Source organism: Cynocephalus volans, chromosome 7, assembly GCF_027409185.1.
Source record: "Cynocephalus volans isolate mCynVol1 chromosome 7, mCynVol1.pri, whole genome shotgun sequence".
NCBI classification, from domain to species: domain Eukaryota; kingdom Metazoa; phylum Chordata; class Mammalia; order Dermoptera; family Cynocephalidae; genus Cynocephalus; species Cynocephalus volans.
The window spans coordinates 96,959,997-96,987,799 of NC_084466.1; the positions used below are offsets into that span (position 1 = coordinate 96,959,997).

A 27,803-nucleotide genomic window follows, 5' to 3' on the forward strand; every position below is an offset into this window, starting at 1 on the left:
CTACAAATATCTTCAGCTGAGTATAGATCCTACAATTCAGATTTCTAATTTAGATGAGTGGATCTCTCTGTGTTTTGATCAAAATATTCTCATTTTCTTAATGGGCTAAAGCATGACTATAATGATTTTCAGACATCTACCCTAGCTTGAACTTTATGAATATTGATGATATGGTAGAGTTTTCTAATATCAAGTGACAGAAGAAGGGGAACTTTACTGATGGGATTTTTTGGTTTTTCACTTGGATGAATAAATGTTCCTGCCATTCTCACCTAATATATTATTTCAGCATAGTTTCAGACACTGAGAACAAATTGCTTTGACCTACAAAGTCTGCAACCTTCTCCTGCCTGCAACCTTCTGTATGCTTGTTGATTCACTTAGCTGTTTCTGTTATTTCTTTTAGACTATTAGATGTGAACTGAATATTATTGAGAAATTTTATGTATAACTGGACTCAGGTAAGGGGGCAAATGAAACTTCATAGCAGAGCCCACAGCTAATCATATCTTTGAAACTTTAGTAGCAACTTTAAGATTTTTTACCTGGGAATAATTATCAGTTCTAAAGAAGTAGCACAGTCTCTCCTTAGGTACTGAAGAGTGTGGGGTGGAAAGTGTGTTTTGTGCTCCTGTTAGATGATAAATACAGAATTGGTAGGTGAGTTTTATAAATGACACAGAGATTTCATCAGTCAACCAAAATAACATACTGAACACTAGCATGTGACCCATAGCACTGTGACCAAGCTCTGCTCTGTGTGTGACACAGTAAGCAATACAAGGCATAGACTCTCCCTTTAAGAAGTATATAACGTTGGGCTGGCCCATGGCTCACTCGGGAGAGTGTGATGCTGATAACACCAAGGCCACGGGTTCGGATCCCATATAGGGATGGCCGGTTCGCTCACTAGCTGAGCTTGGTGCTGACAACACCAAGCCAAGGGTTAAGATCCCATTACTGGTCATCTTTAAAAAAAAAAAGAAGTATATAATGTTGTGAGAGAGATATTTCAAAAAATAAAGGATATGTAATGTAAAGCGTACTGTTCTATTAGGTCTAGACCTTATCCACTGCAAGAACTCAGAAGACTTAGGAAAGTTGTGTATGTTTTGGAATAATCAGTTGGTGTCGTGTCCGCCACCGGCCGACCCAAACAGCCCTAGCCTCGTTCCTTTTGGTGGGCAAGCGAATGGCCCGGATTACTCTTTCCCTCCGGTCCCCTTTGGAAGGAGACGGGGGAAGAGAGCCGTGAAGAGAGGTGAGCACTGCCGCCGGCCCCAACCAGCCCGGTTTAAAGGACACTCAGACGCAGCGGGGGTTCTGTCAAGCAGTTCCGTTTATTATCACACAAGCACTTGCTTTTAAAGGCAAATGGGGAAGGGAGGTTTTTTACATAATCTTATCAGCTTAAAGGTCAAGGGCATGCATCCTGTCTCAATGCCTAGCTATTGCAACCACGCAGTGTTCACAAGCGCAGAAGCACGTATTTGGCCAATAAGGGCTAAGGCAAGGTTCCCGCAGACACCCCCACCCTACATCCTCCCGGGGCCCGTCTTAGGCTGCCATGTTAATATGCCCTTGTGGGCCCATAATGGCGCCGCTTGTAATGTCACTTAAGGTGGTGTTAGTTTTTAAGGCCTGACAAGTTGGGCCATAAAGAGAAGTTAGGTTCAGAAGTTTACAAGTAGAGGGAGGGGGACAACATCTCAGGCAGGGAAAATGACATGAAGAAAAGCCCAAGTGCTTAGCATAAAACAAGTCTTTCTCTAGATCCATGAGTTATTCCAACTCCTGTCACAACTGATGCAAGTCTCCTTTGGAACAGAGAATGTCTATAATTGATTGGATTCTCCTTGCTGTAAAAGGCTTTTGTGTTTATATTTTATTGTTACAAAAACATTATTTACATGATCAGCACAGCTTGGGTCTACATAGCATGTTTTAGTAAGTTAGTGGCTAATTTGCATCATGCTGGGACCCACTAAAAATGTATACCTTCCTTGCCTCTTTATACAGGTTTTGATTACCTCTTTAGACAGGTTTTGATTACCTATGAGGGTACTTCAAAAGTTCATGGAAAAACAGAATTAAAAGATAATATGGGGCCAACCCTGTGGCTCACTCGGGAGAGTGCGGCGCTGGGAGCGCAGCAGTGCTCCCGCCGCGGGTTCGGGTCCTATATAGGGATGGCCGGTGTGCTCACTGGCTGAGCGCGGTGTGTGCAACACCAACCCAAGGGTTGCAATCCCCTTACCGGTCACAAAAATAAAGGAAAAAAAAAAAAGATAATATGAATTGTTCTATGAAATTTTGAAGACCTCTCATACTACTGTCTACTTAGAGAGTTTTCTATCTTTATCAATAATGGTGACAGGTGAAGAAATCTTTGCCTCAGTCTCAAGATTGCTTTTTAGAGACATTTGGCTTGGTTTTTTATTTTTTCACATTTATTTTTATTTTTATTTATCAATTACTAGATGAGGAATCAATCAGTTATGAATCACCATGCCGAAAGTAAGATTTATATCTTATAATCATTATCATTATTTCTTAATAGCATTTCCACATTGGCTACTGCCTTCCACAGTTTGCCACACTGTAGGTAAAATCAGCACATCGAACCTGGTTATAGTGGTCATTAGGAATTGATTAATGAACAAGCTAAATCTCCAATTCTCTCATGAATGGTGACAAGCTGTGAGCAATGCTAGGACAAAAAGAGTGTGAAAATCTGTTGTATTTTCACCTAGACAGTTGTTCCCAAGAGCACTGTCTGCAGAAATGATGGAGACAGAAAAAAGCAAACTGATACTCAGGTGAAAGGAAATACTTCCTGCTACGATTAGTCCTTGGTTCTTATCTCCTAAAATTGGAGCTTTTATATTCTTTTTCTTTTTTTTTTTTTTTAAAGATGACCGGTAAGGGGATCTTAACCCTTGACTTGGTGTTGTCAACACCACGCTCTCCCAAGTGAGCCACAGGCCAGCCCTGGAGCTTTTATATTCTTTTTCCAACAGACAGTCTTTTTGTTTCTAAAACTCTTGTGATCTCATATGAAGAGTGTCGTTGAACTATGAATAATGTTGGGCCTCTTAAATCTTACAGGACTATATAATGCAAAGCTAGGGTTTTTTCAATACATTGAAAGCAGAAATTAGATATAATAAGATCTGTTTGCTGAAAAAGTAATGTTAAAGGAAAATTAGGTTGAAATTTTTAGCAATTTCATGTGAAAATTTAATAGATTGGTTGGAATATTGAATAGCAGTTAATTTTGCCAGAATTTGTCTTGTTCATATTGACAAAGGTCTTAAGGAAAGATAACCAACAAATTTTGTATAATTTAAATGCTGTGTGAGTCAATGTATGGAAAGCATTCAGAATAGGATCTAGGACATCGTAAGTGCTATTAAGTGTTTGCTTTATTCTTTAACAACCTACAGAATTTTGCTAAGTAAGGGTAATAGCCCTTTTAGGCCTTCTTTTCTTTGGAACTGAACTATTTTTTTCCTGCATTCTCCATCGCTCCATAGCTAATGATATAGATTTAAGCTGAAAAAAAAAAGGAAGTTTACTGGACCATATTTACTTGAGATTATCCCCTCCATAAGGGGAATCTATTAAATTAGGCATAGTGACCCCATTTTAGTCTAAATTCCCAAACATTTGGAGTAGTTAAAAAGTCAGCAGCCTGGAGGACTTTTTAAAATGAATTTAGCTGATGATGTGCTCTTTGGTTCTGAGGATGTAATTATCATCATTGATGGGTATTGAGGAATGTGTTTTAATATTTTAAGTTATGTTTTATTCCTTGTTTTAAATAAAGAAACTGAGCTGTCTGCTTATCTCTGTTGGTTAGAGTAGAGTGCTGATAACACCAGGTCTGAGGTTCTATCTCTGTACTGGCCAGCAAAAAATAAATAAATAAAAATAAAGAAAGAAACTGTAGGTCAGTTTAATTAACTTCTTATCTAACAAGGAAAGAGTTCCTAGTATAAACCAATTAAAGAAGTTGCAAAGAAAAAGATTCACACATTTGGCTACAATAAAGATTAAAAGCTTCCATACATAAAACAAACAAAATTAACAGATCAGCAAATGTCAAAAAATTTTTTGCAGTAGTATTTACAAAGGGAAAATATTTTTAATCTTATTAAGTTAATGAGACAAATATCAGCATTGCTACTTTAAAAAATAGGCAAAGAATATAAAAATTCACAGAGAAAGAAATATTAGCCAATACACGTAATTAGCCTAGATGGGCAACCTAATAATCAAGGAAATATTAATTGAAATGAGTTACCATTTTTCCCCTGGGAAATTTTTTTTTATTATCATACTTGATGTTGTTAAGGGTACTGAAAAATGTATTCTCATATGTAATAGTGGGATTATAAATTGATACATCTTTTTGGAAATTATTTTGGCAAAATACATCAAGAGCACTAAGGAGTTTATACCTATCATTTTTACACCCAGGAGACTGGCAAAAATATTAAAAAGTCTGGTAATACCCAAGTGCGGGTGAAGATGTGAAGCAATCAAAACTCTTACACATAGTTGATAAAAGTATTAGTGTGATTATTTTGGAAAATAATTGAGCATTATCTTGAAAAGCCATCAGTTCCTCTTCCAGATATATATCCTAGACTCAGAACTCTTGTTTCTTTTCACTGGGACACTTATACAAGAATGTTCATAGCAGCATTGTTCATAATAGCAAAAATCTGACAACTCAGATGTCCATTTATAGGAAAACTGATAAATAGTGGTATTTTCAAAACAATAGAAATCTATAACAGAATAAAAATAAAAGAAGCACAGTTAAATGTATCAACATGGTCAAATCAGAAATATAATGTTGACTGAAAAAAGCAAATTGCCGAAGAATACATCCAGTGTGATACCATTTTATAAAGCTCAAAAGCAAGCAAAAGTAAACAATATATTGTTTAAGAATACAAACATTTGTTTTAAACTATTAAGAAAAATAATAAGTCACTAGAAAAAGATATTTGTATGGTGGTTACCTCTTAAAGGAGGCAGGGTCGTGGACTTCAACAGTGTGTTGGTGCTTCCTCTCTCAGGTTAAGTGGGAAGTTCTGGTGTTTGTTTTATTATTATGCTTCATAACTTGTCTATTATGCATATTATTTTGTATATGCTAAATATTTCATAATAAAAATTTTAAAGAGCCAATAGATTTTTATTTCATAATTCCATTTCTAGGGACTAATCTTAAATTAATGATGGAAAGTTAAGTACAGAAAAAGTTTATCATAATGGTATTTATCATCGCCAAAAATTGAAACAACGTAGATATCCAACACCATTTTTTAATATCTTGCCGTGTTCAAGAAAGGATTTCAGAAAGCCTTGAAAAGTATATTCAGTGAGACAAAAATAAACTAAAACTTGCCAAGAAATTAGACAAAGTTAAAAGAAAGAAGAAACTAAGAGAAAGCCAGAAGTAAGGTTAGTATGAACAGTATAAGTCACAAAGTCTCCTGTTCTTGTCAAAAGTGGGTCATAAACTTGCCTCAAAGCTTTCCAGTAACCGGGATAAAAAGAAAAACATGATTCATGGTGTCTTTAAAATAAGAACAAATCAACCGTTCTGGGAGATCAGAGAGTAATTTCTCCCTAGATTAACTGTGCGGACAAGTTATTTAACTTCTCTCTGCCAGTGTTTTCTTGTCTATAATATAATAATTGTGAGAGTTATATAAGGTAAGTTCCTAGGATAGCACCTGGCAGGTAGTAAGCATTCAAATATGTTACTGATTAGCTGTGCTGAATGGCATTCTCAAGACTATCCTTACGAAAATCAGTGTCATGGAAGTAGGTATTACTAAGGGATAAATGTAGAGGTATCTCGTGCCTCAGATAGGAAATCTTCCCAGCAATAGGACAGTAGTGTTGTGAATTAATTTTCTGCCAATTTGTCTGTGTTCATTCAATGTATATGTAATGAGCTCTTCCTTTCTGTCTCAGAGTTATGGCCAGGGTACAGAACTTACTAAGTTGGTGTTCTGCTTCAGCCAACTCTAAGTAGTTTTAATCTTGAAATTATTCTAAGGTGTCGAATAATAAATAAAATTTTTTGCATTTTTTTCTGCTCTTCAAATGTAAAAGTAGTATCCTGTAAGCAAAGGCTGGGGAAAAGCAATAATGAAAAGGATGAGAAGTAGCAACTGAACTTAGTTAATACCCACTAAGAACAAAATAATCAATTGAAGGTCTTAGCTTCCCAGGAGGTGATATCATGGTGATAAAAATATTAATTGCTACATTTGCTGAATGCTAACTAGGCACCAAATCCTGTGCTAATTTCTTTACATATATTATACCATTTAATCCTTACAGCACCACTTTGAAGTTGCAAATATTATCTCAATTTTATGGTTATGATATTTTGAAGCCTTAGGTGGTGTAAGTTTCTTGCCTGATATCACAGACAGCAAGTATGGGTCAAGTCAGAATTTGGATCCAGGCCTTGCTGATTCTAAAGCCCCTATTCTTATTCACTTTAATATATTACCTTCCATGGAATGAATCCAAAGCTTATAAGACTTTGAAAGCCTTTGTTGCAGATCTAAAATAGTTTTCCTTGACACTCTCAGTCAAATATATCCTTATTTTTATTATCCTGTAATAAATTCATACATCAGTCTCATTATCTTCCTGTTTTTGGCTGTCAGACTGGAAGGTTAACCTTTTCGTGGTCTAACTATATGATTTGTACTCATATCATTTAAGTAATTGATTTGATCACCAAAAGCTCTTTAAAAAGAGCTTTACAATGGAAGGAATCCTTGGATTTGAAGTAGAATATGCTAGCAGTTTAGTTTAGTATCTATAACCTCATGGTCTGAGACTCTAATGGATTGTTTTGGCACTTGCTGAGGGCACTGAATTATGCTGGCTCCATTCCCAATTTTGATTGTAGGCCTTCTTCATCATCTTGCCAGTTAGTCAGATGTTTCTTATATTTAAATATCAAGAAAATTCAGGGGCCGGCCTGTGGCTCACATGGGAAAGTGCAGTGCTGTTAACACCAAGGCCACGCATTCGGATCCCATATAGGGATGGCCGGTTAGCAAACTGGGTGAGCGTGGTGCTGACAACACCAAGTCAAGGGTTAAGATCCTCTTACTGGTCATCTTTATTAAAAAAAAAAAAAAAGAGAGAGAGAGAGAGAGAAAGAAAATTCAGGCTTCTTGGGGGCTCTCTGGTGTCCCCTGCCAATTGCAGAAACATAGATTTCAATTCAAACTATGAAATGTATTTCAAACTCTTTAGTGGATTTACAGTAGAGAACTTCGCCTATAATCATTTGATGGGCATAGCCAACAGTTATTTTGAGACTCCTGACAAGAGCAGCAGTGGCATGGATAAGATCTCAAATGCCACACATACTGTCAGATTGGAAAACATAGATGTGTTCAGCTCAGTGGTTTGAGATTGCTACGTAATCTTGCATTCTGCAGTTCAGAAACTAGAATCAAGAAATTTATCATTCCGGGCCAGCCCCGTGGCGCACTTGGGAGAGTGCAGCGCTTGGAAGCGCAGCGGCGCTCCACCGCGGGTTCGGAACCGGCCGACACCACACCAAGGGTTGTGATCCCCTTACCGGTCACAAAAAGACAAAAAAAAAAAAAAATTTATCATTCCAAAATACTTGGATAAGAGAAGGAATTACTGTAGGTGGTAGATAGAGTCTCCTGAAAGACAACTGTATGAAAGAGAATAAGATTGACATTTACATTTGTTGGAATACATTAACCTCGAAAGTCTGTAATAATGAAGACTCACTTGCAGATACTGATATCTTTTTCTTTTTCTTATTTTTCTAACCTTATTTTTGGCCTGTGTTCAAAATACATGTTTTCTTCTCTTCCTGGTTTCTAATCTTCCTTAAATAATTTCATCTAGATATGTGTAGACCATCTGTCCTTCCAAAAGGCTATTTCTTCTCTCAGCAAGAGGCAAGGGAGGGAACAAGAGGCACAGTATAGACAGAGAGCCAGGAAAAATCTTGCAGACAGTTTTTTGGCTTCTCTTTTCTAGTCCTTGGAGAACAGGGAAACAACAGCTTGTATTCATTTGTGAAAGTGGCAATGGCTACAGAAAGGAAAATGATAGGCTGTTCAGTTCTCCTTCTAGACTCAGAAAAGCAATGAAGATGGTGGGTGGTATGCTGGAATGCACACGTTCTGTGCCACGGAATCAAATAGAATGGAATTTCTTAATTGTCATTAAAGTGGAACATAGGAGATTCCAACATAACTGGAACATACATTTGGCTTGTAAAATATAAGCCAGTGATTTGAATTGCTTTCAAATATAAAATTAGAAGTTTTCTGCATTGTGATAATTTTGTAATAAGCTGTGTCTTTCCCCAAAGACCCTTTCATGTCCTTGGGGATTGATTGCATACATGTGGCACTGTGGGAGTGCACTCACAAGATTGTCCAGGCTTAAGATACACACTTGACCCCTAAAGCCACATGATGTCTAGCTCTTACCCTTGAAAATTTAACCCTTGCGAGGGTTCTTGAGATACTACCTTCAAAGCACCCTAGCCTTAGCATAGTAGTCTTCAGTGAATAAATGTTGAATGAACAGGGCATTAATTCAAGTCCATTTTCATTAGCAGTTTTGTGTGTAAAGAGAAACAGCTCTCTGTAGCCCCTCCAGCCATGTATAAGACCTCAGTAAAGAAGGCAGTCTTGCCTCAGAAGAGCCTGAAAACCTAGAAAGAGATAAGAACATTAGTAAAAATGCTAATTTGAGCATTGGAATTGTTACTTGGAGATCTCCACTGGAAATTGTCCTTACCGTCTTTGAAACATAACAGAGGTAAGGCTTTGTGCCCCTGTGAAGAACAGAATAAAGCCTTTCATAAGCCTTGAGCAAGCTGTGACTCCTGCCAGTATTATGAACAAGAGACATTTCAACCATGACTCTATCTTGTATGGTCGAGCTGAAAACCCATCTAATTCAAACAGATAGGATTGCCCCACAGGTGTGAAATCTTCCAGATAAGGGTAAAATGAATGCTCTAAATCACTAAATACTGACCTGGAGATCAGGGACCACAGCTTTGTTTCATGTGCCTTGAAGAAACCCATAGATAAAGATGCATCCCCAACTTTTGCCCAGGTATCAGATTTCACTGAAAATCTGATTTAAACATTGCAAAAAGTATGTTCATTTGCAAAATTTTGTCAGCTCTCCATTTTGTTTCAGGATGGTAAATTGAGCCATAAATCAAACTTAAACTGAATCCTGAAAACTTTTGGTATTGTCAAAAATTAATCAACTCTATAGAAGTGATGGTGTGACAAACATGAAGTATTGAGTGATTGAGTTAAAAAAGAGGCTTTCACTTAATATTGATGATGTTTATTTCTTTGGAAATAGTTGTGCTGTTGTGGGGCAAATGCACAGAGGAATCCAAGACTGGTGTCAGTGTTGAAGTTTTATAGCTCTTTATTTTAGTGTTGCAGCTCTTTGTTCAGTGTTACAGCACCTCTTTTTGCTTGCAAGCAAGGAGAGCACTGGGGAGCAAAAACTCCTTATACCAGTGTCTCCCGGAACAAAGGAAAAGACCGTCTTAGATAGCCTAAATTCCCACCCTTTTCCTGCCCAAGTTTCCATTCAGGTCCTCTTATGTAAATAAGGGATGCAGTCCAGCTAATTTGGATTGACTGATTATGGGACATGGTCCATTGGTCAGTTTTGGAGCCTAATTTGCATCTGGCCCTTGGGGGATGTGAGACTGCTGTTATCTCAAAGAGGGCGGGTGCAGGAAGCAGGCAGGATAAGCTGCAGGAGCCAGAGCTTGCCACCAAGACAGTCAAGCATAAAATCTGCAAAACAGTTTCTCCAGTGGAAGGGGGCAGGTTTAACAATCAGAAAATGCTCAGGGTTCCCCACTACATTCCCCACTGGTCTTATGTAAATGAGTTAAATCTTTTGACTCACTAGTGTTCAACCTATTATAATGAGTTCTTAATACCATCAGCTTTATTGATTAGACCCTTTGTTTAATATATTTGGCGAGACAAGTGAGGGCACAGGGGCCTATTGTAAAGAATAGCAGAACCAAGAATAGGAGGCCTGCAATGGCAGTTAAGAGGGCTGTTAACCAGGGGAACCAGGAGAATAAGTTTTCATATCAATTATTATTTTCCTTTCTTATCTCCTCATTCTTTTAATCGTTTTTTAACTAGGGAGAGACTGTCCCTTATCACTCCAGAGTGGTTAGTATAGAAGCAGCAAGTCTCTCCAAGTGCTACACATAATCCCCCTTGTTTTAAGAACAAAAGATCTAGGCCTTTCCTATTCTGTAATACTACTTCAGCTAGGGTATCTAGAGAATTTTCTAACCTACCCACAGATGTTTCTAGTTCCCCTAGGTCTAGATCAATTTGTTGACTTAGAGCTTTAAAATTTTGGTTGCTCATTATGAGAGCCATGGTGCTAATAGCTGCAGAGCCTGCAATGCCAAGACCTATAAACAGGGGAATTAGGACAGGAACCACTCAGTTTGTGAGGAGGTGTTGCCCCCCTGCTTTACCTTCATAGTAATAAATCTGGGGGACAATATAGACAAGTACACAAAATTTAGTCTTATTAGGTGTAAGGAAATATTGAATAGCTATGCATTAAGTCAACCCTGTCAAACAAATAAACCAAGCATGAGAAGGGGCGACAAGGTAGTTAGAAGCTTGTGACCTGTGGGTTGTACTATTAATGGTTACTGCGTATGTACATGTGGTCTTATAAGGGGACTTTTTAGGGTCATAATCATTAGTTTTTATATAAAGTCTTTGGTTTTGTACACCACCAAGCATAAGTTTGGGCTTTCGTCCCCATGGGCAGAGTCTGTCCTCGGTGATTTCAGTCAGATTCAGAGACCTAACAGTTTGGTTCACAGGCCTAGCCTTATTGTTTCATCCCCCCCCCCCCCCCAGAGATTTTATCCTCCTTATCTCCTTAAGAGGAGAAGGGGGCTAGAGGTCTCTTTCTTCTGAGGAGAAGGGGGCTAGAGGTCTCTTTCTTCTGAGGAGAAGGGGGCTAGAGGTCTCTTTCTTCTGAGGAGAAGGGGGCTAGAGGTCTCTTTCTTCTGAAACTGCTTCCTGCTAGCCATGGGCGTAGTCCCTGTCTACATTTTGGAGGTATAAAATCTCTCATTGACTGATCTAGTGATTTTTAGGGACTTAGAGTTCCTCTTAGGAGAGGTTGGGTTGGAATCCTTGGGTTATCACCATCTTGACATGGAACTGTAGCCTGGAAGATACAAGCTTTACAAACAGATTAAAAACCCAGGGCTAGAATCAAATAACAGGTATGTTAGTGTTTCCTTCTGAAAAATAATCTTTCTCTCTCCAAGTTTCCCAAATTTACCAAAGGTATGTATGATAAGAATAATTTATTTGCAATATAAGTTTAGTTTTTGGCCAGATTATTTGCATAAAGTGCAGCAAGAGTAATGGCTTATCATATAAGCTCTTTTTGAGTTGGCTTTGCTGGGACATTTATAAGGAATCTCAGATTAGACCTTCAAAAGCCTTTTGGGTCTTAGGAAGCCAAGCCAAGGATTTGACTTACTCTCTGATTACCTGTATGAGCTGGGTGAATTCCTCTCTTTTGGAGGTCCCCAAAATATCAAGGTTCTGGCCTGTCAGAAAGTTACATTCTTTACTTACCAGAAGGCCAGGAACCTTGTAATCGTGTAGACCATGTATCAGGCCAGCCTCTCCAAGGGGATTTTTTATTGGCTCCGTAAAAGGGTCAACCTTAGTTCCTTAAGGCAGCCTGGTCATGTCTGAAAGTATGATATTCCAGTCGAAGCCTTGGTAAAATAACCAGTGTCTCCAATTGTGTCCTGTTACAAGAAGGACAGATTCTTATTGAACTTATGCAAATAACTGTATTGTCATAAAATAACTTGTGAATAGTTTTAAAATCATGGAGTGATCAAGTAGAGAGAAAGATAAATGTTTTAGTTTTTGTTCATAAACATATACCTCAGCAAGCTGTTATACCTTGAAAGATTTTCTTAAATCTGGAGAACAAAACATTTAGAGAACCAGCAGTGTTTTAAAATAAAGAAATCATAAAAACCTATATCTTTTTATCAGTTAATTAAGTTTTATGCAATTAACTTTTTTTTTCTTACCTTGTTAACAATTTCATAAATCCATCAGTTTTTTCGTTAGAATTTTGGAAATTCAGTCCAATGGTATGAACTCAAAGTTGTCAGGAACCTGTACCTGTCAGTTTCTCCATGAATTTTTCTGAAGACATAATACTTTTTATAATTGAATTAAGATTATGACTGATAACATTTATATCAAGACACAGATTTCAAGGAACCTTACATAATTTTGGAACATATATCAATGTAGCTATATAATGTATCTATATAAAAGAAGTTAAACATTGTTTCTTGTTTTGACAATGTTTCCCACTTAATTCCAGTTAGTTTTGATATCCCTTGTATAGATCCTTTGAGATGTTCCAGGGTCCTTGGAACATCTCAAAGCTAGTTTAAGTCACAAAAAAGACTTAATTTTAGAATTTGTTTTTGGGAAGTTTGTAAACCAAAGTTTTGAAACATTCGATTAGATAGGATCACAAATCATTATAAAAATAAAACCAAAGTGACAAAGGATTACAAAGGCAAAGAACACAAGAAATTATCATGATAAAACATGAAATAAGTTTCCCAGGCCAGTTACCTAAAAGATAAAGAAAACTTCTTACAATTTTCTATTAAGAGCAGTTAAATGCTTTTAGGAAATCTGGTCATTCCAATGCAGGAGAGCAAACTCTAACCCTGCATCAGAATACTTTTGACATTACTGTTTAATTTTTATAAAAACTTATACATAATTTGCTTTTAATTTTAGCCAATTTTAAAAGTTTCTTTTATAAATTTAACCCATACAAACCATTATCACAACTTACTCAGATTTTCTATTTTTGTCCTATACTTTCTACTTTCTAAACAGCCAGTCATTTTACTCTGGGACAAAAATACACTATACAAGATGCTTTCTTACATATTTTCTTTCCTTATTAGCCTTCCTAACCATAACTACATCTTTATATTCATCATAGCTGTCTTCATAACACTTCTGTTTTTACATACTTTAAAAAAAAAATCATTCTGTTAAAAAAAAGTCTTTATACCTAGCCGTTTGTGAAAGGATGAGGAACAAATGCAAGGCAGCTCGCCGGAAAAGTTCCGATTTTATTTAGTGAGTACATCTGTTTTATAGGGTTAGAAGAGAGTTGATAGGTTTACAGGGGACACGCTAAATAAAATCGGAACTTCTCCGGTGAGCTGCCTTGCGTTTGTGCCTCATCCTTTCAGTTTGAATTATGTGTATTGACTATAATTGACTCATTAGCTCCAATTTTCCAGTAACAAGCCTATGAAGCAAGCAATTTTGAATTGTTTTATATTAAATTTGTAGATAAAACCATTTCTAACTTCTGAAGAGACATGTTGTTAATTTTAACAGATTCAAATATATTTAGTTTTCTTTGTATTGTATAAAAACAAAGCATCAAAATATAAATATAAACTTATACAATAACTAATGTTTTAGTATTTTATTAATATCACATAACTAAGATTTCAAATTACTGAGAAGAAATTTTGAAATTATGATGATTTCATTTATAAGCATTTAACCCATTTACATTTGTCTAATATTTTTCTCACATCAAGCTACACCTTTATTAATCAATATAGGTTTTGTTTACAATGTTAATAAGACAGATAAAATAGAAAAGTCACTAGTTTAAAAAGGACAGTTGATTTTAAATTGCATTTCTAAAAAATGCCAAAGCTTATCTCTTTTAGAGATAGCAAGGTAACAAATTTACATTGCAAAGCAAAGTTAAGGTGAGACTTTTCAAGGAGACAAATTTACATTGCAAGGCAAAGTATGCAAGCCTTTTCAAAGAAATGCAGAGAAAGTTTTCTTCTTAAAAAATGGCATAGGACTCTACCATAGGATTTTGTGAAGAAATACATAGATGAGCCTAGAAGAAAATTTAGAAGTCTGTCCAGAATAACCAGCTGGGTGCCAGAAAATTTGAGACCTTCTAGTTAAACAGGTTGCTTTAGTTCATTCAATTTAAAGTCCTTCCAATCACCTAAAATTTACCCAAGGGGGGATTCAAACCTTTGAGAAAAAAAACCTACTTACAAATAAAGTTCCTTCTCTAGCCAGATCAAATAGAACAAATCTTCCCAAATATTTAGCTGTAATTTAGCTAGGCATTTGATTTGTTGCACCTTGGCATTGCCTTTTCCCAGTGATCTTAAGCCAAAAGGCACAAATTGGATCTTCTGACCCCTAAGTAGTAGCTTGAAAAGCAGGCAGAAATAGTTGCCACATATATAGACAAAACACTCATGCATATGTACACACATATATCCCAACGAGACATCTCAAACAAATTAGTTGGTCTAAGTTGTAACTTGTCATACTCCACACCTATGGTACCAATCAACAGCATGGAATAAAGAGCATCTGCGGTGTGCACATCAACAGGATTGGAAGGTTTATTCAGATTGCCGGTACTCAACTAAATGTCTAACCAAGCAAACAAACAAAGAGAAAAGAGGAGCAGTGGGGTCCAGCTTAGCCTGGTCCCAATTGGCAGGGCCAACTTATTCCAATAACAGTAATTGATAAAAGCAGTTCTCCCCACTGTTTTCAGCATAAAGAAGAAAAGTACCAACTAGATTTAAATAAGAAAAACAAAGCATAGCCAGGAGCCCTCCAGGGTGCTCTTATACAGAAGTGGATACAGTCCAACCGAACAGAAGAGGGCTCAGAAAATCAGAAAAAGGTAAAGAGAATAAAGCATTGCCTTGTCAGAATTTAGGCCAGGGACTCCAGGAGAGATCTACCAGCAGCAGAGACATGGGAGCAAAATAGTCCCAGTGGCCACTTGCCTTTTGCAGCTAAAGTCCTCTCTGGTGCCCAAAGCCTTCCAATTTTTGCCAGTGATTAAATTAGGCTCTCAGATTCCAAAGTCATAGAAATGGATAACTAGGACAATAAAAGTCAGAGACACAGGATGGCATATATTTATCATGCCTCACTATTACGTTACATATGACCACAGTTAAAGACATACAAAGCTACAAAACATATATGTACACCCAGCAACACACAAAAGACAAAGACAAGTGGCCACAACAAATTTCCAAGTAATTCCAAACCAAAGGACCTGACAACGTCTCGTGGGAGTCCTGGACTTGGAAGTAGTGCTGTGTCCAGCCTTCCACAAAGTCCCTAAATCAGAGCTCTGATACCCAAATGCAAAGCAAGTTATTGAGATCTCAAACCAAATCTTACCTCCGGAGGTTTACTAAAACAAACGACTGAACAAAGACTCTGGTGCCAATCAAAGCCAATTGTAGAATTTGGTGATGTTGGCACTCTCGGGTGGGGGCCAAGGGATCCTGGGGCTGAGGAATGTCTTCTTGGTGGCCCCCCCCCCGGGATCTGCAGCAAAATCAGCCCTGGGGCTGAGGAACATCTTCTCGGTGGCCCCCCCTAGGGAAACTCGCCAGGCTGCCCATCGTCTGGAGCTGCGGGTTTTGGTTCCCCTGAGCAAAGAAATCCCAGACGAGCCACCAAATGTTGTGGAGCGAACGTACAGAGGAATCCAAGACCGGTGTCAGTGTTGCAGTTTTATAGCTCTTTATTTTAGTGTTGCAGCTCTTTGTTCAGTGTTACAGCACCTCTTTTTGCTTACAAGCAAGGAGAGCACTGAGGAGCAAAAACTCCTATCCCAGTGTCTCCCAGAACAAAGGAAAAGACTATCTTATATAGCCTAAATTCCCGCCCTTTTCCTGCCCAAGTTCCCATTCAGGTCCTCTTATGTAAATGAGGGATGCAGTCCAGCTAATTTGGATTGACTGATTATGGGACACAGTCCACTGGTCAGTTTTGGAGCCTAATTTGCATCTGGCCCTTGGGGGATGTGAGACTGCTGTTATCTCAAAGAGGGCGGGTGCAGGAAGCAGGCAGGATAAGCTGCAGGAGCCAGAGCTTGCCACCAAGACAGTCAAGCATAAAATCTGCAAAACAGTTTCTCCAGTGGAAGGGGGCAGGTTTAACAATCAGAAAATGCTCAGGGTTCCCCACTACAGTGCTTCTCACTTAAATATGACTGAGCCCCATGGCTGTATAAGTTTATCCAAAACATTGTTTATCCTGTAGTGGTGTCCTACAGGATACATATGAACTACTGCTTAGAAGTGGGAAATCTATTACTAAATCCATTATTGTATGATGTCAAGAGGTAGTCTTTGGACCCAGACAGGGCTGAGTTTGAATCCCAGCTCTGTCCCATGTAGCTGCAAGTTGCCTCAGTTTTCTCATCTGCTAAGAGGAGCTAATAATAGCTGCTCCATAGGGCTGTTACAGTGATTAAATGAAAGAATATATGAGTGAGCTACTTGGCTCATAGTACATGTTCAGTGAATGGCTGCTATTAGTAAAATATAGTTCTTGTGTCTTGCTCACTGACACAATCTCACTAGTGAGGAAACAAATTAAGGTATCTATCAACTTACCATGCTAACTGAGGAAATGAGAATTCACTCTTAACTACTTACTTCCTTACTTTTTGTTTCATGTGTAAATATTATCTCCCTACTAGATTCAGGTGAAATCTCTAAGGTTAGAGAGCAAATTTTCTCCTTCTTTCCTGTACCCCACAATGGCTAACACAGTGCTAGACAACTAACAGACATTCAGGAAATGCTTGTTGACATGACCTTTCTTAGCAACATCTAATGTCTATGTTTACCCCTCTTAGGAGATAGGATTATACCCTGCAATGGAGGAATCTGAAAGTTTCTCAGTAACTGTTATTTTTCAATAAAACCCTGAAGAAATCTTACCGTCTTCAAATTGTTTTGCTTTCTAATTGGTTACTGAGCACATATTTAGCCATTTTATTATTTATGTGTTTATAAGTATCATTAACATTGCTGCTGGGACTGAGATAACTTTCTTGTCTCCATTTTAAATGAAAATCTTAATTTTTTTTATATCATTTAGATTAGCTAGAGGTCCTTTATACTTAACTTTTCCACCTGCATATTTAAATATGTTTAGTGATTTTTCAGTATCTTTGTGGTGAGCAAGTCTAATGAAGGCACCCTACACTCTGTGCATTTTTTCCCCAAGCCCTATTGATGTCCTAACATTTGGTTACTATTTGGCGAGAAAACTTGAAAATGCATTACTCTTCTTTAAAATTCTTAAACGTCTGAGTATATGACAATATTAAGAATAGATTGAGGAATTGATATGACTTTACATGTGCATAATTGATCAAATTTGTAATAATTAGCTTTTAAGCTTCTCTGAGGAACAGAGACATGGTGATCCAAAGAGCACTTATTACTAATAATGGCATGAATTTGTATGGAGATTTAAAATTGTTTTTATCCCCAGAAGGATGCTCCTGATCTATGAGGTGTGTGAGATTCTGTGAGTTCTGTTTTACCTGTGAGGAAATTGAGGCCCAGAGTAGTTGGGTGACTTTCCTGAAGTCATAGTTAGTGGCAGATCTGGGATAAGAACCTAGATTTTCTATTTCTGAGTAGTTTTTCAGATCTTGCTGAGAATTATAGCTCAGAAATACAGTCCCAGCATCAACTATTTCCTGCAGTCTCACATAATTGATCATTCTACATTCCCTGTCAAAATACTTTCCATTTGACTACAACAACAGTCTTTCTGTTTCCCTCCCAGTTTGAACGCCATGACCCTGTGGATGGTAGAATTACTGAGAGGCAGTTTGGTGGTATGCTGCTAGCCTACAGTGGGGTGCAGTCCAAGAAGCTGACCGCCATGCAGAAGCAGCTCAAGAAGCACTTCAAAGAAGGAAAGGTACGTAGCTTCAGCTAGAGGAAGAAAAGAAAAGAAAACATAGGAATGTATGTTTTTTGCAAAGGTGCTAACATAATGGTGAGAGTGTGTTATGGACCAGGGATTTTACAACTAATTCATCTCCGGTATCCGAGGTCCAAAGGGAGAAAAAAAACGAGCAATGGGTGAGGAAGAGGAGAGAGTCCAGAATTATCCCAGGTTTCTTGTTCAGGCAAAGGGTGGCACCAAGACATGAGACTGTGAATTTTAAAAGAGGGGCTAGTTTAGAAGGGAAGATGAAGAGTTCAGCTATGGACATCTTGAATTTGAAATGGCTGTGGACGGTCCAAGTAGAGATAATCAGCAGGCAGTTGGAGTTCTGAGGCAGATTCAGAAATCATCAACACACTGTTAGAGGTAAAACGGTGAAAATGGATGAGATGGCCCACAAAGGGTATTATACAGAAAAGAACTGTGGGCCAAGGACGGAATCCAATGGAACACTAACACTTGGAAATCCAGTGGAAATCTAAGCAGCTCGGGGTAGGAAATCTAGAAGAAATGGTTAAAGAAATACATAGAGAGAGTAGTGAAATCAAAGCCAAGGAAGTAGAGGGTTCAGGAACTGAGGTGTCTACAGTGTCACATGCGACAGAGAGGGTCCACTAAGATAAAAATGATAGCATTGGTTTTGGTGAAATGGCAGTAACTGGTGACCTTGGGAGAGCTGTTTCATTAGAGTGGTCTAGTTGGAAGGCATATTAGATGAAAAGTAAGGAAGTAGAGAAAGAGGAAAGAAGCAGAAAAGGCAAAAGAAAGAAGAGACTATGGTCAGGGAAATTGCATATGCAGAACTCTGAGGCATTATGTTAATCTGTTCAGACTGCTACAACAAAATATCACAGACTGAGTCATTTTAACAACAGAAACTTACTGGAAGTTTATGATGAAGGTGCTGGCAAATTAGGTTTCTGATGACATCTCCCTTCTTGCCTTGTAGTTAGCCTCCTTTTTCATGTGTCCTCACATGGGCTTGCTTTAGTGCATGCGTGTGGAAAGAGAGAGAAAGCTCTTTGGGATTTATTCTTATAGGACACTAATCCTATCAGTTTAGGGCAGCATCCTTATGACCTCATTTAACCTTGTTATTTTCTCTGATGCCCCATCTCCAAATACGGCCACGCTGGGAGTTAGGGCTTCAACATATAAATTGGCAGAGGAGGGGGGACACAAACAGTCAGTCCACAACAGGCTGGACAGACAAACCTGGCATGTGTGAGGAAGTGAAAGGAGACTAGAATGGCTAGAGCATACTGAGCAGGGAGGAGAGTGGCCTGAGATAAGATCAAAGAGGGAGACAAGGGCCAGAACATGCAGGACCTTGTAGGGATGAAGGGAGTTTGGAGTTTATTCACAGTGCACTGGGAAGCTATTAAAGGGTTGTGAGCAATGAAATGCCATGGCCATGTGTATGTTTAAAGAGATGATCCTGGCTGCTTTGTGGAAAATAGCTTGGAAAGAAGCAAGTGCAGAAGCAAAAAGACTGATACTAAGGTTATTAGAGAATTTAGGAAGAGATGATTTAGAGTATTTTGAGCACAACTGAGACTAGAGACCATGGATTTGTGGTAGCACTAGTCAACACTGCTCTCCTATACCCTTCCATACCAGCTGCACCTAGTGTGGGAAAAGAAAACAACAGATGATAGAACTGAGTCAGCACCCAGATGGGATGCTGGCAGGATGGACAAACTGAAGTAGAGACCATACACACACATACACACACTGCAGTGCTAGGGCTAAAACCCAGATCATCTCATTCCCAGCCCAATACCTTCCCACTGGACAATGTTTACCATCTGGCCATGACCAGAAAACTGACCTGCACTGAAAATTTTCAATGAGAGATTGCCAAGGTAGTGTGGTGTGGTAGATGTGAAGCTGGAAGACTTGAGTTCAAGTGCTGTCTCAGAGATTTCCATGGTCATTAGACAAATTACTTAATCTTATTGGCCTCATGAATTGAGAGGCTTGTCCTAGATGCTTGCTATAAGGACCTTTCTAGCTTTAAAGACTGAAAATAAGAAATAGCATTGCTAGTATTTGTCCTAGTTTTCTTACTAAGTCTTTGTCTAAGAAATCCTGCATGAGGGCCGAGCCCGTGGCGCACTTGGTAGAGTGCTGCGCTGGCAGCGCGGCGACGCTCCCGCCGCGGGTTCGGATCCTATATAGGACTGACCGGTGCACTCACTGGCTGAGTGCCGGTCACGAAAAAACGACAAAAAAAAAAAAAAAAAAAAAAAAAAAAAGAAATCCTGCATGAATAGCATTGTGCCTAGTTGGTGGAAAGCATTTTGTATGAGCCAGACTTTTTCCTCCTTGTCTTAGATATTAAAAAGCTGAAAGGGCCTCTGAACCAGGCTGTGGACTGCAACTGAGGACAGGCTAGGCTCTGATAGAAAATGTCAGCTACTCTGAACTCAGTCTAGCCTGTTCCCACAGCAGGTGTTCTCTTGGCTGTGGGGAAAAACTCATCATTAATGGAAAATGACAGAGAAAAATATTTCTCTCCCAGAGAGCTCTTTTACACTACTCAGTACCCAGCTCATATATGTTGGAAATTATAATTTCAGAAAATTTATTGCATATGTTTAGATGGATTTTTTTAGCCCCTTTGCTGGAAGCATAGTGTTTGCATTAGGAAAGTCTCCTTTCTTTTGACTTGACTTATTTTTAAAAGTTGATCCAGACATTGATTTGACTTTAAATTAACTATCTATCATGATATCATTATTATATATTATTTACTCTATAAATTATTAGGAATTTATATTTAAAAGCAGGAAATTGGGTGGTGGAGATATCTCCCTTGAAGGAATAGAGTAAGCCTAGAGAAATGTCTAGGCTTTGGCAGGAGTTAATTTAGGACCTGATGACCTTGCAAAAGAGCTGTGAAGTGAAAGAACAAATTTTGCCAGATGATGAAAATCTGGGGTGCCGAATTACTTCTGGCCCAGAATTTCTAGTTTGCTTTATCAAAGAGATTAAGATTGATTGTCCTCTCATGTTGATTAAATAGTTTGTGAACAAAGCTATTAACTAGAATGAGAGTCAATGTAGGGCCTTTCTCCTAAGGTTACCAACCAGTCCGTCTCTCTAGGACCATTTCCCAGTAACGGGGAATCACCATCTGCTTTTTAATTGCTTCTTTTATTCCACTTTGGATTTATTAACATGAAAATGTAAGTTTTTATTTGGCTTACATTAATCACTTTCTGTCTGGGGTTCTGTATCAAGATATCAAACCAGAACTAAAAGATTGAAGGCCCTAGTGGTGGTATTGAGTAAATATTTGCATATAACTTAATGACTATGCAATGCTTCACAGCCATTTTTCTCTGTCTTTCTAACAGCCTTGTTAGATATCATTGTGCCTTTGAGAATACAGAGACAGAGAAAGAGAATTTAATGACCCACCCAGAGTCTGGACTAAAATGCAACGTTTCCTATTCCAGATCTTGTCCTTTCCATAGCAAAGTGCTATTTCTCCTAACCAGACTCTTCCTCTAAAGCAATGCTTCTCAGCTTGGAGATTTTTAAGAAATGTGATTGTTGGGGGCCCTTTTCAAACCAATTAAATCAGAAGCTTAGTGGGTGGGTCCAGGCATCAGAGTTTCTTAAAAGTTCCCTAGGTGATTCTAATGTGCAGCTAGGCTTGTGAGCCACTGCGCTGGAGATGCCATGCTCCATCAGTGTCTCTAGCTGTTTTATAGCCTAAAGAATTGGGGAAACTACCAGACTTGAGGAAAATTACTCCACTGATGCTATGAGCAACCACCATGTTTTTATTTAACAAAGAGTTTTCTGAGACTTCATAAATGTGATTCACAGTGGCGATCCTCTGTATTTATGAGTATAGAATCACAAGCTTTAGCAATTTATAGTCCCCACAACGAGGCACGCCGCCACTGCCATGGGGCCTGCCTGGGGTCCTGAGGTATGGAGCCAAGGGCCACTACCACTACCCTCAACCAGGCAAGGAGCATGTCAAAAACACCACTTCCACACGGGTGCCCACCACAGCCACCACAATAGTAGCCACAGCCACCGTGCAGGTGGCCACCAGCCACTTGACTGCATTGAAACAAGGATAATCACCAATGGAGACCAAAAAAAAGAAGAGGATGTCTCTCTCCACAAAGCCCACTCCAGAGTAATAGAAGAAGCATCTGCTCTATGATAATAGTGGGGGACCTGAACACCCCTCTCTCAGCACTGGACAGATCATCTAGGCAACAAATCAACACAGTAACCATTAATTTTTCCGAAGGAGAGAACAAATCTAGGGTTATTAGAGGTGGAAGAGGGGGAGGGAAACAGGGATGGGGAGAGACTGCATAAGGGGCATAAAGAATAAGTATGATTGTTTTTTAGTAAGTACGACCTGTAATAATGAATATGCTAGTAATATTAACTTGATCAACATGTTGTACACAGGTGATAGTAGTCAACATTGAACCCCAAAAAGATGTATAATTAATTATGCTTCAATAAAAATAAATTTAATAATAAAAATTTATAGGGTTAAGGATGACAGATCAATTTAATGGCAGACATTATCATGTGAGAGACACTAAGTCAGGTGCTGTGAGAAAGATAAAAGATAAAGACCATCCGTTATCCTTAAGAAATATATATTGTTTATAATAGTCAAGTAAGAGAAAAATATGTATGCAAAGAACTATATAATTTCATATACACATTCATATTAAATATTTACTGAGCACTTACTATGTGCCAAGTACTCTTCTAAATATTGGGAATATAGTAGTGAGCAAAGCAATGTCTCTGCCCTCATAGAGTTTAGCATTCTTAGTGGAGGGAAATAGATATTACCCAAATAAATATAATACAATACAAGGAAACTCAATCAAAACTTTGAGCCGCTTGAGAGCAGTGTCTTACTCATCTTCGCATGTTCTCCATACAGTGTCTCATAGGCACATGTTTGTCAAATGCAATGATCGGTGTGTTAAGTACTCTAATAAAGGTATGAAATCTTTTCAGAGTACTGATGAGGAAGATTAGAGCCAACTGGAGAGACTGAGTAAGATTTCTTGGAGGAGGTACAGTTTGAACTTGGCCTTAAGCAGAGTGGGATTTTGATAAGCAGAGGTTATAAAGGTATTTGCTTTTGCTAAGTGTTTCATAGCCCTGTCCCCAACAGCTTTCTGTGTGTATCATTGCTTACTAATACTGCTACTAGCCATTAAACAAGGTTAGTACTTATCAAACGGTTCTAATAAAACTATTAGATAATTTTTCATAGTATCTGTGGACAATATACATGTGAGCTCTCCTTATTCACTTATTCTCAGATATTTGAGAGTTGAACTACATTACTCATCCGTGGAATATCAGATTCTAGAAACACTGCTAGCATACCCCTTGAAAAACTCTCAGTAACTCCAGTTATTAGGTGCCCACCAAAGTCACTATAGTATAGCGCATGAGGTGTGGCCATAAAACTAAAAAGACTGGAAATCTACTTTACTAATTAGCTTTTTCTTTCTTTTTTTTTACTTTTTAGCTTTGAAACCTGTACTTTCCCCAAAGGATTACTAAGCTGTGAATTACTATTAAGAGAGTTAATTTTATTAATTTCCCCCTTTTTTTTTTTTTTTTTACCACACAATGAGTTTCATATACCTCAACCTTTCCCCTGTTTCCTATCTCTGAGGGTCCTACACAAACCAGAGAAGAGAGTCTATTTCAGAGCTTATAGAATAAATTCATTACCACTAGTTCTGTAGTAATGAGCTTGCTACGGACTTCTGCTTACCACTTACTGAATACCTCCTACATACTAGACATTTTATGTATCTTCTCAATTATCACAAGTTTGCTTGGTAGATAGAATCCTCATTTTTCAGATGAAAAATACTCTTCTGAGCCTTTGTTATTTACCTGAGATCACACACTGTCTTAAGAAGTGACACCAGGATTCAAAGCCAGGACTGTCTTATTCCAGAGTCCATAATCTTCTGACTGATGATCTGTTTGTTGCTACTCCTTTTTCACCATCATTTGAATAAGTGCAAGATTTCGGGGAAACAGGAAACCAGAGTTGCCAGAGTTCAGCCTACAGTTCTTACGGAGATAACTAGAAAAGTAATTATGGAAGCAGATGGTGGAGGAGCTTAAATTCTAGGCTAAGAAGTTTGGGGGTTTATCCAGTTGATAGTGGGAAATCACTGACATTTGTTGAGCAGGAAGGATGAAGCTATGGAGAAAATTATATTTCAGGAAGATTAGATACTTGTAGAAATCTAAGCAACAGAAATGGTATAATTTCCTCCACTGCCAGGCAGTAGTTAAAGTGAAGTCTAGGGTTTGCAGTAGGAAGATGTTTTATTAGAGCAGGATGGGTATAGTAATACCTCTGAAAAGGTACTCAAGAAATTGTAACAGTGACCACACGTAGGGTGGGAGACTGGAGGACAGGATTGAGAAAGATGCATCTTGTGTAACATTTTATACTATATTCATATATTACCTGGTGTAAAAATATTAGTTAAAATTAATAAAAAAAAAAAAAAAAAAAAAAGCAGGAGACCGAGCAGAGGATAGATGATAAGATTGATGAGAGGCATGGCACGTAAGGGAGGAGGAAGGAGACTATTTTATCTTTTCAGTGGGCCATAGAGGGAACTTGGGCGATTGGATTAATTCCCGGCAGATGGATTTGCCATAACTGATTAAAAGACAGGGCAAGGGAATCATCCATTACAGTGTGTTTGCACTCATCCATGGCCTGTCAGCACTAGATACCTGGCTTTATAGCTAACTCCAGAGGGAGCCAAATTTTCCTTACCCCTTTTCTCATTTATTCTAACTGCTTTTTTTTTTTTTAAAGATGACCAGTAAGGGGATTTTAACCCTTGGCTTGGTGTTGTCAGCACCACGCTCAGCCAGTGAGCGAATCGGCCATCCCTATATAGGATCCAAACCCCGTGGCCTTGGTGTTATCAGCACCACACTCTCCCGAGTGAGCCACGGGCCGGCCCATAATTGCTTTTTTTAAAAAACAACTTTATTGAGGTATAATTTATATACCAAAAAGTCACTCATTTTAAGTGTACAATTCAGTGAGTTTTAGTAAATTTATAGTTATGCCATCCAGATTTAGAACATTTTCATCACCATAAAAAAAAAATCCCTCTAGTTTTCAGTCAAGACCCATTTCCGCCCTAGCCTAAGGCAACCGTAAATTAGCTTTCTGTCTATATAGATTTGCCTTTTCCAGACATTTCATATAAATGTGATAAAATAATAATGTAGTATTTTGTATCTGGCATCTGTTACTTAGCGTAATGTTTTTAAGGTTTATCCAGTTAATGCTTATATTACTAGCTTGTTACCGTTTATTGCTGAATAGTAAGTAGTATTCCACTGTTTTTGGTGAATGAATAAACCTTTTGTTTATTCATTCACCAGTTAATGGACATTTGAATTGTGATTTGTCTATTTTCTCTGTTTTGAAGCGCAAAGTTTTTAAATTTTTGATAAAGTCTAATTTATCAGTTTTTTTCTTTTATGGATTGTACTTTGGGTGTCATACCTAAGAACTCTTGCCTCACTCAAGGTCATGAAGATTTTCCTCCTATGTTTTCTTCTAAAAGTTTTATTAACTGCTTTTAGTTTTGAAAGACAATTAATTCTATTTGCCTGCTTGACAACTTCCTAATGTTAAATTCATTTTTAAACAACCTAGAGAAGTGTCTCTACTGTCCAAAAACTACTGTAAATCATATTTTCTCTTTTCAGTCACTTAGAGCCCAGTTTTATGTAAGTCCATCTTTCCAAAAGTATATAGATAAGCAGTTTGTTGTACAGTTGGTCATCATGATGTCAGAGGTAGGGTCCAGGCCGATAGTCAGCCTCAACCTGCCCAGTCCTCTTACCAGGTTCATGACTACACCACAGGGAAGAATTCAAGAGCAGAGTCACAAGAGACAGCGAGAACAAGCTTAATAAAATAGATAAGAAATACAGGTTCCATGGAGAGAGTACAGCATATCTCCAGAGACTGAGCAGTGCCCACACCAAATTTAACACAAAAGTAAGTTCAATACAGACACCAAGTCTAACATAAAAGCAAGAAAAACATAGGTAAAGTTCAGTACAGAGTGCAAGCTGACTCAAGAGAATGAGCCTGCCTGCTTGAAAGTTAAGTTAGATGCAAAGTAATGTATACACACCTCAGCTAGCAAAGTGCGGGTTGCCTCCAGGAAAGCGAGCAACAACCCCACCTTCAGCTGGGATTCAGCTTTTATAGTTGCTAAATCTAATGAATATTCAACTAAGTGGGTGGTTCCCAGTTATGTAACATTTAGTCTTGCACATGCTCAGTTGGTCTCTTGCTGGAGCATGTTCATTGGTCAGACCCTATCAAATGCACCAGGCATATTTGGGAATATTCTGTGCTGTCTATGGAGCATGCCCAGCCACTGGAATTGCATAAGCCAGCCCTTGTGATCTCATTTTCCCTATGCTGAAAATAGGTCTAACTGTTAACAGTAACTTTCCTCCAGGGGAGAGCCCAGAGGAGGGGGCCAGAAACCTCAGGGAGTGGCTGGAAATTCAGAGGTGTGTCCTGAAACCCAAGCCCAGGGAAACTGAGTACCTCCTATATCGATATGATAAGATAACTCCTCTATCTTGCACTTCACCATAGTATGTCAAGAATATCCCTTTGATACCAAGCCTAAGAAAAGGATATTTTCTTTTGACTACTACATCTGCAGTTCAAGTCACCTGCCAATAGATTGTGCATAAGCTCTTGCTTTCTGGTCTGAACAATTCAACCTGTAATAAACATATCCTTTCACTTTCCATTTTACTATCCACAAAGTTCATGTTAGTCTTACTCTAGTTTTATTCTAATAGACCTCTGGATTTTTTACTAAGTAATTACCAAGAAAATAAGAATTTTGTGCCTGGCATCATCTTTTTTTTAAGGAGGCTTATCTAAATTGTAAGCTCCATAGAAGGGGAATGGACCTCTCTCCCACAACCAGGCACACTGAGCCAGTGCTTCAGGGCCCAACCAGGGACCTGAGGCATGGAGAAGGGGACTGGACCTCTCTCCCACAACCAGGCACACCACACTAGCACCTTGGGGCCTGCCCAGGGACCCAGGGCATGGAGAAGGAGACTGGATCTCTCTCCCACAACCAAGCACACTGAACCAGCACCTTGGGGCCCACCCAGGGACCTGGGGTATGGAGTCGGGGACCAGACCTCTCTCCCACACCAGGCACAACATGCCAGCAACTTGGAGCCCGCCCAGGGACCCGGGGCAAGGAGAGGGGGAATGGTCCTCTCTCCTACAACCAGGCACATCACGCCAGTGCTTCAGGGCCCGCTCGGGGACCCTAGGCATGGAGAAGGGGTCTGGACCTCTCTCCCACAACCAGGCACACCAAGCCAGCACCCTGGGTCCCACCCAGTGACCTGAGGCATGGAGCCAGGAACCGAACCCTCCTCCCACAAAAAGGCGCACCACACTAGTACCTCGGGGCCCACCCAGGGACCCGAGGCATGGAGAAGGGGACTGGACCTCTCTCCCACAACCAGGGATACTGTGCCAGCACCTCGGGGCCCACCCAGCCCAGAGGCATGCAGAAGGGGACTGGCCCTCTCTTCCACAACCAGGTACACCAAGCCCTCAGGTCCCACCCAGTGACCTGAGGTATAGAGCCAGGGACTAGACCCTCCTCCCATACCAGGCACAAGACTACAGCACCTTGGGGCCCACCTGGGTACCCGAGGCATGGAGAAGGAGACCGGACCCTCCTCCCACAACTAGGC

General features: G+C 39.0%; 1 protein-coding gene across 3 annotated transcripts in view; it reads left to right on the forward strand.

The window, feature by feature from the left end:
* Window positions 1–27,803, forward strand: part of MICU1 (mitochondrial calcium uptake 1) — a 269,066-nt gene that overhangs the window by 195,520 nt on the left and 45,743 nt on the right. For all 3 annotated transcript variants that reach the window (XM_063102252.1, XM_063102253.1, XM_063102254.1), the window contains one exon: window positions 17,814–17,951. In XM_063102252.1, coding sequence (XP_062958322.1) covers window positions 17,814–17,951 — 138 coding nt within the window. The remainder of the gene's footprint in view (window positions 1–17,813; window positions 17,952–27,803) is intronic.